General features: G+C 47.9%; 1 protein-coding gene across 1 annotated transcript; it reads left to right on the top strand.

Annotated features, from left to right (window-relative positions):
* Positions 1–1174: 1174 nt before the first annotated feature.
* ZC3H12A (zinc finger CCCH-type containing 12A) lies at positions 1175–11700 on the top strand. The gene is made up of 6 exons (XM_058819839.1): positions 1175–1251; positions 1427–1870; positions 4760–4899; positions 6775–7009; positions 8704–8810; positions 8916–11700. The coding sequence occupies exons 2-6, from the start codon at positions 1470–1472 to the stop codon at positions 9902–9904; spliced, it is 1872 nt and encodes a 623-aa protein (XP_058675822.1). The 5' UTR covers positions 1175–1251; positions 1427–1469; the 3' UTR covers positions 9905–11700.

The following is an 11700-nucleotide window of genomic DNA, read 5'->3' as shown; positions in this document are numbered from 1 at the left end:
GTGGCCACAGACATGTCACAGAGGACAGAGGTTCAGCAGTGCCAGGTGGCAGCCTGTCCCACCACAGAAAGGGCACGATGCAGCTGTCCTCCTGTTGGCACTGCACCATCATCATCATCATTGCCTGAAGCTGGAGAGCCTCAGTGCATCTGCAATCCCAGCAAAGTTCTGTGAATCTTCACATCCTCAGAAACTGCAGCTTCCACCATAGCCCTTGCACTACCAAAAAAAGAGAAGTACTGTTCAAAGCAGTTTGCAGCTGTGGAAAAGGAAAAAAAAATAGTCAAAATCACCCATGAGGAGCTCTGAGGTGTGCCCAGCATGTGACTCCCTCTGACTTTTTGGGTGGAGAAGCCAACAGCCTCCCTCTCTCCTGGCTTCTCTTTCACCAAATTGGAGCCATGTGGCTGCTGCCACTGCTTTGCATAAATCTGGAGATTCAGCTTTGTTCCTCTTCCTTGGGGTATGGCCTATAGGAAGTACGTCTGTGGCCATACTTTCTGGTGCAATAGTCTTTAGCCTGGAAGCAAAAGCACACAAACAATACTAAATTCATGCTGACTGGAGTAGATTCCAAGGGAAAGAAGTGTTGGGAAAGCACCTACTTAAGAACTGAGTAAGGATTATCTCTGATCTGAATCTCGCTGTGTGTGTGTGTTACTGTTGAGCACACAGTGCGGTTTCAGACACAGCCAGAGACAAGGAAAAATGATTGTTTCGGGGTAACCACAAGGAAGATGAATGCAAATGCATTCCTGTAACTGGGAGAGTTCCTCGCTCCTGAGCTGGGCTCCGGTACATGGCCTGGGGGAAGCAAATTTGCAACTACCTTCATTAAATTGTTTAGGCATGATTAATCAGAAGTCAGAGATGTGAAGTTTTTGCGCGTTTCACAATATAGATTTAACCCCTGCATTTCCATACAGGTGCGGTTTGGCAAGGCACAGGCACCGGTGGGTGACAGATGTTTCCTGCCAGCTCCTATCCCCGCACGGCCGCGTTGATAAACCACCAGCGGCTGAATCACGGCCGCCTGCATCGCTGGGACCCAGGCGGTGCAAGGGCCGCGCGTCACGGAGCCACAGCCCGGCAGCACGGAGCTGAGCTGGGCGGGCCGGGCCGGGCCGAGCCTGCCGCTCCACCCCTCGCTCTGCCCTTCCGCCCTGCGGTTGTCGGTATAAATACGGCCGCCGCCCGCCCTGCTCTGGCCCCATGGAGAGGCAGCGGCAGCCCGGCGGTGGCAGCGGCGCGGTGAGCGCGGGGGGCTCGGGGCGGGGGCCGGGGCCGGGCCGGGAGTGGAGCCGGGGTTGGGCCGGGAGCGGAGTGTAGCCGAGGCCGAGGTTCGGCCGGGAGCAGAGCCGGGGTTTGGCCGGGAGTGGAGCCGGGGATCGGCCGGGCCGCTGCTAACGCCGCTGTCGCCCCGCAGGTCCCGGCGGCGAGCGGAGGCCGCGAGTCCCCCGCCGGGAGCCATGAGCGCGGGCAGCGTCGCCCCGGGCTGGCCTGAGGCGCTGCCGGCCGTGGCCCGGCCCGCAGCGGGGATGAGCGGCAGCGAGAGCCCCGAGGGGCTTGGAGACGGCCCCGAGCTGCAGCTGAAGGTGGATTTTTTCCGCAAGCTCGGCTACTCCTCGGAGGAGATCCGCGTCGTGCTGCAGAAGCTGGGCCTGGGCGCCGACACCAACACGGTGCTGGGGGAGCTGGTGAAGCACGGCCCGGCCGAGCGGGACGGCCCCGAGGCCCCGCCCGAGCCCGGCGAGGCCCCGCTGGTCCCTCGGGGCGGTGCCGGTAACAAATCCCCCGCGCCCGGCCCCGAGGAGACGGAGAGCGACAACCTGAAGCCCATCGTCATCGATGGCAGCAACGTGGCCATGAGGTGCGTCCGGGGTGGGCGCGGGGCTGTCGGATATGAGCTCTGCCAGGGCTCGGAGGTGAAAAGCTGTGAGTGCCACGCTCAAAGCAGCCGCTTCTGGGTGCTGCGAACGGGGCTGGTAATATTTTCCAAAGTTCCTCTCCGACACACGAGGACGAGCATCACGTTTGCGTTTGCGGGCCCGGCTTGCACTGCTCTGCCTGCCCAGCGCCGCCAGTCACGGGGCAATGGTGAGGGCAGCAGTGCTTCCTCTGAAACCAACACTTCCTCCTGGGCTCTGGCGATCAGGGGATAACTGAGGAGACGTTGTCCTCTCAGCTAGTGGCTTTGTGTAAGTTTCCGTAGCAGGAAGTTGCTCAATAAATAATTACAGGGTTAATTAGAGAAGGGTTTGTAATATGGAGCTCCGTTGGAGGCTTGTCTCCGAATTGTGCCTCTTGTATATTGGTGAAATTCTGTACAAGGCAGAGCAAGATGAGATGTCAGAGGTGTCGCCAAGGCAGGGCTGTGACTCATCCTCGCCGTTTCACGTGTCTCAGTGTTGCTGGAGCAGGTTCTCATGGACACTCACCAGAACCCCCAGTATGCATGAAGCATTCAGAATCTCAGGGCTAGATATTTATGGTTGTGATGTTCTCATTTTCACCCTGGCTTTGCTCCCACTTTGGTGAACATTGCTTGCCCTCATCCCACCCCCAGCAGTATGTGTTCCCCACCTCTGCATAGCACACACTTGAAATTTAACACACCAGCTTCTGAACTGGGCCCTGAAAGCTTTTCTCTGTTGCAGCTCAGAAGCCGCCTCCTTTATTGTTTATGTTTGTGTATGCAGATTTTATAAAAAATAACCCTGGGTGCGGGTGGAGCTGCCGTGTCGGTTGCAGTAGGTTTGTCTGGGGTGAAAGTGCTGCGTGGAGGTTTGTTTGTAGGTGTGGTTTTTGCCAAGCCCTGGCTGACAGTTCTGAGAACAGAACAGAAAAGATGGGGCACAGGTGAGCCCCAGGGTGAATGAGGAATGGTGGTGGCAGTGGAACAGGGCAGGAGAGTGAAAGCCGTGCCTGGCACTCCTGAAGAGAACCTTTTCCAGTTCCTACCTTCTCTACAGCTCTGGGAACACTGTGGGAAATTGCCTATTGTGAGCCCAGGCTGATAAGTGACTCTGGCAACAAAGTTTACCTTGGATAAGTGCTTGGGCTTTAACAGCAGGATTGGCCGTGTTTGTTAGTGAGGAGCCTCTTAGTGGTGAAAGTTACCCCAAACTGCAGAGGGGAAATCACAGCAGCTGTGAGTCAGGGCAGGCCAGAGCCCAGGGTCTGACATGAGAGAAGCAGTCTGGCTTTTGTAAGCAATTCTCTAGAAGGGGAATTCCATTCTGAAACTTCCTGTATTGATGGTGTGATGTACCCTGCTGATTCATTTGCAGTATGTACAGCGGCCTCCCTCAACAGCTCTTGACAAACTTATGCAAATCATAGTGGAAATTAGCTTTTACTTCCTTCTAAGGGAATTTTTCCTTGGCTGCTGCCAAATCAGATCAGCCCAATTAGCTGCCTTCTGGAGGTTTGAGGTTGGTAGCAGAGACTCAAAAAATAAAAACAACCAACAACCCAAAACCAAGACAAACCAAAAAAATCCACCAAAAGGGATTTTTTTTTCCACACTTGTCTCTAAAAAATTGTAGTAACCTGTGCTTGGCTATTTATAGCTAAATCCATCTGATATTGGAGAAAACTTTTAGAGCATCTTCTGATGGTGATTTTCGGTCTTTTGTAATTTAGGATTCTCATTGAAGGTGTGTTAGGTGTCTCTTTAGGTGTTAGTTCTGTTGCCAAGTGTTTAGTTCTTCTAGAATAAGTACTTTTGTACAGCTCTTCAACTTCCTTTGTAGTTTCAAAGAAAGGGTGAGGCTGGGAGGGGAACTGAAACTTCTCTGTAGTGGTGCTGCAACAGTGCCACTGCAGGAACGGGGCTGATGGGGGCTGAAATGCTGTTCAGGTGCTGATGGAAGGAGGAAAATTTGGGACAGGTAATGCCCAGGTGAGGAGAACCTTCCTGGATTGTGAGAGCAGCTCCCCTTTTGGTGTAGTGCATTGTCACAGAACATGGATCCCCACAGTGACATATCAGGCAGGAATAGAAGTGTTGGAAGTTTGCCAAAACCACTATCAGCAGAAGAGCTGATTGCACTGTAAATACTACTGCTTGTAAAACAGGAGGGGTAGTTTCCTCCTAGAAGTTCTGGAAACTTATTGATGTGACTTAATGAATAATTAAGGAGCTTTTTGCATCAGTACATGGCTTCTGACAAGGTTGTCAAACTTTGTTCTCTGGCTGCTGTGAGCTGTTCTCTCATCCAGCACTGATGACAGGAGATGATGCCATTTTGTGCAAATAGTGCATTTGTAGATGAGGTTTGGAGCCATCATGGAATGAATCATCTTTCCTTGGGATGAGAGTGCACATAAAATACCTTGTTTTGCTGAAGTGATCAGAACAACTTTGCAAGCAAAGGCCCAGTGAGGGTACAGTGGCAGGAAACAGTCACTGGCATTGGCTGTCAGAGTAGCACAAAGGGCTTTTAGGTCACATTGTGCTCTGGGCTAAAAATAACATCAGAAGGCTTGAAGCAGAGACTGTTTCAGAGCAGCTGCAACAGTTCCAGCTGCTGCCTCCCTCCCAGTGAGTATTTGGGTGTTTACTGGTGTCCTGAGGTGCTGACACGAACAGGGGTGCTGGGCAGGTCTGAGTGAGGGTGTTGTTACACAAGAAAAGCATCTGTGTTTGCTGCCTGTGCTCCTCAACACTTCACTGAAGCTTGTCCTAATTGCCAGTTCCCTTTGCTCTGTGCACTGAATCATGAAGGGAATAAAGTCTTAATTTTCTCCTTTGCAGCCATGGGAATAAAGAAGTGTTCTCCTGCCGAGGTATCCTTCTGGCTGTGCAGTGGTTCTGGGACAGGGGACACAAGGACATTACAGTGTTTGTGCCATCGTGGAGGAAGGAGCAGCCCCGACCAGATGTACTCATAACAGGTATGAAAATATGGAAACCAAAAGCAGCTTTTCAGGCTGACTGCTCTGTCACTTAGTGAGTTTGCAGAGTTCTGGCTAAGTCAGTAATTAACTTCAGAATGGAAAGTCTGAGTAGTAGGAGCTGCAATGAGCTGAACTGACCAGGGATATTAGTCATTAACTTCTCCCCTAAGCCAGCTTTTGCCTGGATCAGTTGCAATAATTCAGAAAACAAGGAATGTAATACTGCTCTGCTTCCTAACTTCTTGTCTTTTATTTCTTGATATTTTTCCTCTTGCAGGTACATGTTTTGTATTTAACTGAAGCATATTTAGCCAGAATTATTCAAATTGAGGGGAGCTTGCAGAGAGCTGAGATTTTAATAACTCAAAACAACGATGAACAGGAGGAATGATGACTCTGACTCCATGTTCTTAGAGGCTAATTTATTATTTTATGATACTGTATTGTATTAAAGACTACTATATGAAAGAATAGAGAAAGGATACAGACAGAAGGCTAGAAAGATACTAATGAATCTGGTGACTCTCTCTCCAGAGTCTGGCACAGCTTGGCCCCTGTTGGCCAATAAGTTAAAATAATTCACAGCAGAAACAATGAAACAATTACCTGTTGGATAAACAATCTCCAACCACATTCCAAAGCAGTAAAGCACAGGAGAAGTAAATGAGATAACATTGTTTTCCTTTTTCTCTGAGGCTTCTCAGCTTCCCAGGAGAAGAATCCTGGGCAAAGAGATTTTTCCAGAAAATATGACTGCCACAATAACACTATTTCATCTGTGTGAAGGGCTGTGCAGGTGTGTCACTGTCATATTTTCTGGAAAAATCTCTTCACCAGGATTTTCTCCTGGGAAGCTGAGAAGCCTCAGCTTTTCCTGTCTTGCTGCTTTGGAATGTGGTCTGGACATTGTTTACCAACAGGTGCATGTTTGATTGATTGTTTTCATGTGAATTTTTTACTTAATGACCAATCACCATCAGCTGTGTTGGACTCTGAAGAGTCAGTCATGAGTTTTTCATTATCACTCTTGTTAAGCCTTCTGTCTGTATCTTTTCTCTATTCTTTAATATTGTTTTAGTATATAATTATTTAATAATGCATAGTATAGAATGAAAATAGAATGAAAATAGAATACAAACATTAGAAAAATAAAAAAATTAAACATTTATATATAATATATACTTTATATTTAAATAAAAATGCAATAAAAATAATGAAAAATAAAAATAAATAATAAAATATAGAAATAAAAATAAAGAATATAATATAAAAGTATAAAAAATTAAAATAATATAAAAGTAATATAGAAATAGAAAAATATTAAATAATATTAAAATAACATGGAAATACAAAAGTAGGATAAATGATAGTATAAACATAAATTATAGGAAATAAAAATATTTAAAATACAATATAGAATTATAATATAAAAACATAATATTAAAATAAATTAACCTTCTCTACAACTTCCTGAAGGGTGGCTGTGGTGAGTTGGGGGTCAGTCTCTTTCTCTGGCTGACAACAGATAGAACAAGAGGACACAGTCTCAAGCTGCGTCAAGGAAGATGCAAGTTAGAATTAAGAAGGAAGTATTTTACATAAAGAGTGGTCAGAGACTGGAATCATCTACCCAGTGAGGTGGTGGAGTCATCATCCCTCAAAGAGTTCAAAAAAAGACTGGATGTGGCACTTGCTGCCATGATCTAGTTGAATAGTTAGAGCATGGGTTGGACTTGATGATCTTATAGATCTCTTCCAGCCTTGAATTTCTGTGATTCTGACATCAATGGAGTCAGATTCACTCCTCTCTTCCCTCATCCTGGGGCCCCCATGAGTCCCCCCCAGGTGTGCTGACCGCTGTGTTTGCCCCAGACCAGTACATCCTGCGGGACCTGGAGAAGAAGAAGATCCTGGTGTTCACGCCGTCGCGGCGCGTGGGCGGCAAGCGCGTGGTGTGCTACGACGATCGCTTCATCGTCAAGCTGGCGCACGATTCCGACGGCATCGTGGTGTCCAACGACACCTACCGCGACCTGCAGAGCGAGCGGCCCGAGTGGAAGAAGTTCATCGAGGAGCGCCTGCTGATGTACTCCTTTGTCAATGACAAGTAGGGCCCCTGCCTTGGTTTTAGCTTGTGTTGTTTTATTTCTTGTACAGAATCAGTGCGTGACTCTAAACTCCATATGGAGTGTTGGTAAACTCATCACGTGTTGGTCAGATCTTGTATTTGCAGGGTTCCCAGACAAAGGGAGGAATGATGCGTCAGACTCTGTGTTCTTAGAGAGCTTTGTATTTAATTGAAGCATATTTAGCCAGAATTTTTTAATATATTTTAATATAATTTTTAAATTTTTTATATCTTTTAATATAATACTTTAATCCTACTTAGCCAGAATTTTTTTCAATTTTTCACATTGAAGAGATCTTGCAAGGACCTGAGATTTGTATAACTCAGAACAGCGATGAGCATGGCTGAATACAGTCGGAGTTGTGGAGAGACAGAATAAATGGTTTTGTTTATTTATAATGTCTTGTATTTGTGGAGTTCCCTAATGAAAGGGAGGAATGATGAATCTGACTCCATGTTCTTAGAAGACTAATTTATTTTATGATCTATATTATATTAAAGAGTACTATACTAAACTGTATTAAAGAATACAGAAAGGTTACAGACAGAAGGCTAAAAGATACTCATGACTCTCTCAAGTCTGACACAGCTTGGCCATAGTTGGCCAATAAGTCAAAACAATTCACATGAAACCAATGAAACAATCTCCAACTACCTTTCAAAGCAGCAAAACCCAGGAGAAGCGAATGAGACAATACTGTTTTCCTTTTTCTCTGAGGCTTCTCAGCTTCCCAGGAGAGAAATCCTGGGCAAAGGGATTTTTCCAGAAAATATGACTGTGACAGGCAGACAATCCAATCATTCTGGGTCTGAGAACCAAGGGCACCCTCTGCCTCAGGCTCTGAAAAGTATAAACAAAATTGAATTGGAGAGAGAGGAGCAAATTGGGGAATATGACTTCATTACCTGAAGCTGTAATTGGATAATTAACCCCTGATGTGCAAATAGACCAAACTTAATCTAAAAAACTCATGACCATGGTCCATCTTGGGTGTAGCTTGTGCAAGGCTTTTGCACTGCCCAAAGTATACCTGTTGAAGGCCTTTAATAAATCCCCACTTTATTCTTCTAACTCTGGCTAGCCTCTGTTTTAGGGAGCCAATCCAGAGCATCATGATCACATTTTCCTGGGCTTTTAATAAAGGTTTGTGTGAACACACTGGCTTCTTCTAATGAAGCAATAGCAAGTTCTGCATGAGAAGAGCAAAATGCTAGTGAAGAAATAATGAAAAGAAATAATAAAAGCTTTTCATTATTTCTTCACTAGCATTTTGCTCTTCTACAAAGCATCATCTCAGCAGCTACTGAGATGCCACCAGCTCCTTTGGCTTCTACAAAGCCAAAAGAAGTTGGTGGTATCTCAGTAGCTGCTCCTAATTTGGAGCTAGGAGCTCCAAGGAGAGCTCCAGGCTGTGATTTCCTCACAGGACAATTGTTAGCAGCAGGTAGTAATTCTGGTTGACAATCAGGCATTGAGCCTCCTCTGTGCCTGAAGGGAAGCATTTTGTGCTGGTGTGGACTGGGTGGCAGGAGGATTATCTCTGCAGGAAATGGGAGAGCTTTGTAGGGCTCAGAGAGCTTTTGATCTTCAATTATATGGGAGGCTTTGAGAAGAAAAAAAACTTCAACTCAGGAAAGTGAACTGCTGCTGACTGAAATTTGTTTTTCTTTAGGTTTATGCCTCCAGATGATCCCTTAGGGCGGCATGGCCCCAGCCTGGATAACTTCCTCAGGAAGAAACCTGTAGTTCCAGAACACAAGAAACAGCAGTGCCCTTATGGTAAGACCTGCCCTTCTTAATGAGGAGAACAAGGTGCCTGTGCAAGTATCACTCATAATCTAGTCAAATCCAGCTGGTCATTCCATGCTCTGGCTTTCCTTACAGGGAAAAAATGCACTTATGGAATTAAGTGTAAGTTCTACCACCCTGAAAGGATCAACCAGCCGCAGCGCTCCTTAGCTGATGAGCTCCGTGCCAATGCAAGGCTGTCCCCAACCAGAAGTACCAGTGCCAAGGAGGAGAAAAAGGGGAAACGGGGTTCCCAGGCAGAGCTCTTGTGCTCTGTGCCCATAGAGAGTGACAAGAGCTCTGTACAGAAGGTCTCTGCAGAGAGGAAGAGCTTGGCCCACAAAGCCAAGCCCAGTGACGTTGTGCTGCAGGCCAAAGGCTGCGTGTCAGGCACTGTCTCCCCTGACAGGTATCAGCAGCCTCCCATGGATTCTCTGTCTTACATCTCTCAGGAGCATCTCGACTCAGGCATTGGCTCTCTGGAGAACCAGCTGTCTGACATGTGGCCTCACAGATGTACCAGTCACTGTGACCATTCCCACGGGGAGCAGGTGCCCGTGTGCACCTGTGGCAGGCAGAGACCCATCTACCCCCATTCCCCCAGCTTGGAGCAGAACGGGCTGCTCTCTTACAACCACAGCTCCCACAAATCCTCTTCCTCTGGTGCTAGCTTCTTGCAGTACAGCCCTGAGATGCCTCGCTCGGGGGCACCCCACTCTTTCTCAGGCTTTGGGGTGCCCGTGGGTGCAGCAGGGCAGTACAGCCTGCCCGGTGAGTTCGGCGCCGCCCTGCCGCGCTCACGGGAGTTCTGGTCCGAGCCCTACCCCCTGCCCCAGGTGAGATCCCCCGGTGTGCCCGGCCCACACCCCATGCACGGGGCCCCAGGGCCGCCCTACGGGGACTCAGGGCCCTGGGCTGACCCGGAGAAGTTTGCTGAGGAGAGGGCCAGCGTGCACGTCAAGCTGTGCGGCATCTTCCACCCGCACCTGGTGAACGCTGTCATGAGCCGCTTCCCGCGGCTGCTGGACCCCCAGAGGCTGGCAGCTGAGATCCTCATCTACAAGGCCCATAACCCGGGGGTGTGAGGCAGGTGCTGAGGGCAGGCAGGTGTGGGGAGAGCTGGAGGGGCTGGGATTGCCTCTGCAGCTGCCACAGATGCCTTTGAGTGCTACTTATTCCTTTGGAAGTACTGGGTTCCAGCTGGAGGCTGGGTGCCAGAGCAAATTGTGCTCACAGCAAATTCTGCTCCAGCTATGACGGTGTGTGTGTGGGAGAGGTGAGAACATTCCAGCATCCCACCTTCCCCAGGGGCTAAGCAGGAAGGGAGGCTGCAGCTCTGGAGCAGGGCTGTTCCTTTGGGGTTCATGGGAGTCTGGCACACCCTGAGCTCCTGCAGTTGTCCATAACTGGATGTGAGAGAAGTGGGTGCTGTCTTTGTAGTGGCCTAAGACTAGTTTCTGAGGACCCAAATGCCTTGTCAGTGCTGTTGTTAGGTCCTGACTAAGCCTCTTTACTAAATCCCACCATTTAGATCTATGGCAAATATTGGGTTCTAACTGTAATCTGGAGCTGGATTTATCTGACTGGTTTTACTGGTGTACTTCTTGAACGATGTTTTCCACACCTCTCCCACCTCAGCTGACTTTCCTGAGGTAGTTGTGCCCCATGGACCACAAGTGCTGGGTGAGCTCTGAGCTCCCAGGAGCGCAGTCCTGGCTCTGAGGAGTGGCTGGACACTGCTCCAGAGCTGGGTGTGAGTTGTGTGCTGACAGCTGCAGTGTCAGAGCAGGTGGGTGAGCTGAGCATGCTGTGAGTGCTGCTCTGGAACTGTCTCTGTCCCAGGCTGGCTCTGTGCAGCCCTGACAAGGATTTATTATGTGCCTTTTGCCTTCAGACAGCAATAGAACAGCTGCAGTCACATCTGGACTGCTGCCAGGGGCCTTCCCGAGGAGTCTTTAACATTTTGTGTTGTAAAGCTGTTGCTTTCTCTTCTTCCTCACCAATATTCCCCTGTCCCCTTTGGCTGTGCCCAACTAGAGCAGCATCCAGAATTGTAGAATAAGAATTATTTGGCAAGACTGTTTTTGTTTAATTTCCTCTTACTCTGTAAGATGTTTTCTATTGTAGGTACTGTAAGAGATTTTAAATATGCAAAACCAATTGCTGTAGTAATTGTTTCTGGTCCTGGAATTTTGCTGTGCCAGGGGATGCAGAAATGCTCCTGGCACTTGCAGGCCAGAAGCAGTTGATTTGTTGATACACATTGTATCTGTGTGTGTTGTTGTTTTCTAAATACAATACGCCCTTCTGTGGTTAAACCAAGGTTATTGAGTGGCAAAATAGGAAGGGGAGAGTGGAAGGCAGCTGGTCCTGAAGCCCTCCTGGGAGCAGGGTTGTCTGTTCTGCTCTTCCCTCTGCTGCCCAAGGAATGACCTGCCCAGACTGGCACCATGTGCCATGAGACCACAGGGACACAGGAACCTGTATACCTGGTTAATAATGATACATTACAAATGAGTAATGTTTCATGTTAGTAAGCAAAATGCTTCTTAATTTTAAAGTAACCTGATACTTTGCATATTTGTAAATTACAGATAAAATGGTTTTTAATGTTACTGTTCAGCACCTTGCTGCTTGCAGTTTTTAATCAATGCTGTCCTCACCTCAGCCATGTGTTACTTGGCAAGGTGGGTTTGGGTTTCTGGTGGAATGCTGGTATCTGCTGCCTCTCTTGCAATGAGAAGATTTAACATTTTGTACTCCTCAGCTGACACTTGCTGAACTTTCTGTATCACTATGCAGTATAGCCATGTACTGAATAGCCATGTGACAGCCCTGGCAAAGAAAAACTGTGTTATATAAATAAAAACTGCTGAGTTGA

The sequence above is a fragment of the Ammospiza caudacuta genome, chromosome 25 (genome assembly GCF_027887145.1).
Source record: "Ammospiza caudacuta isolate bAmmCau1 chromosome 25, bAmmCau1.pri, whole genome shotgun sequence".
Taxonomy (NCBI): domain Eukaryota; kingdom Metazoa; phylum Chordata; class Aves; order Passeriformes; family Passerellidae; genus Ammospiza; species Ammospiza caudacuta.
The sequence above is the reverse complement of the archived record's forward strand: the minus strand, read 5'-3'. Positions and strand labels throughout refer to the sequence as shown.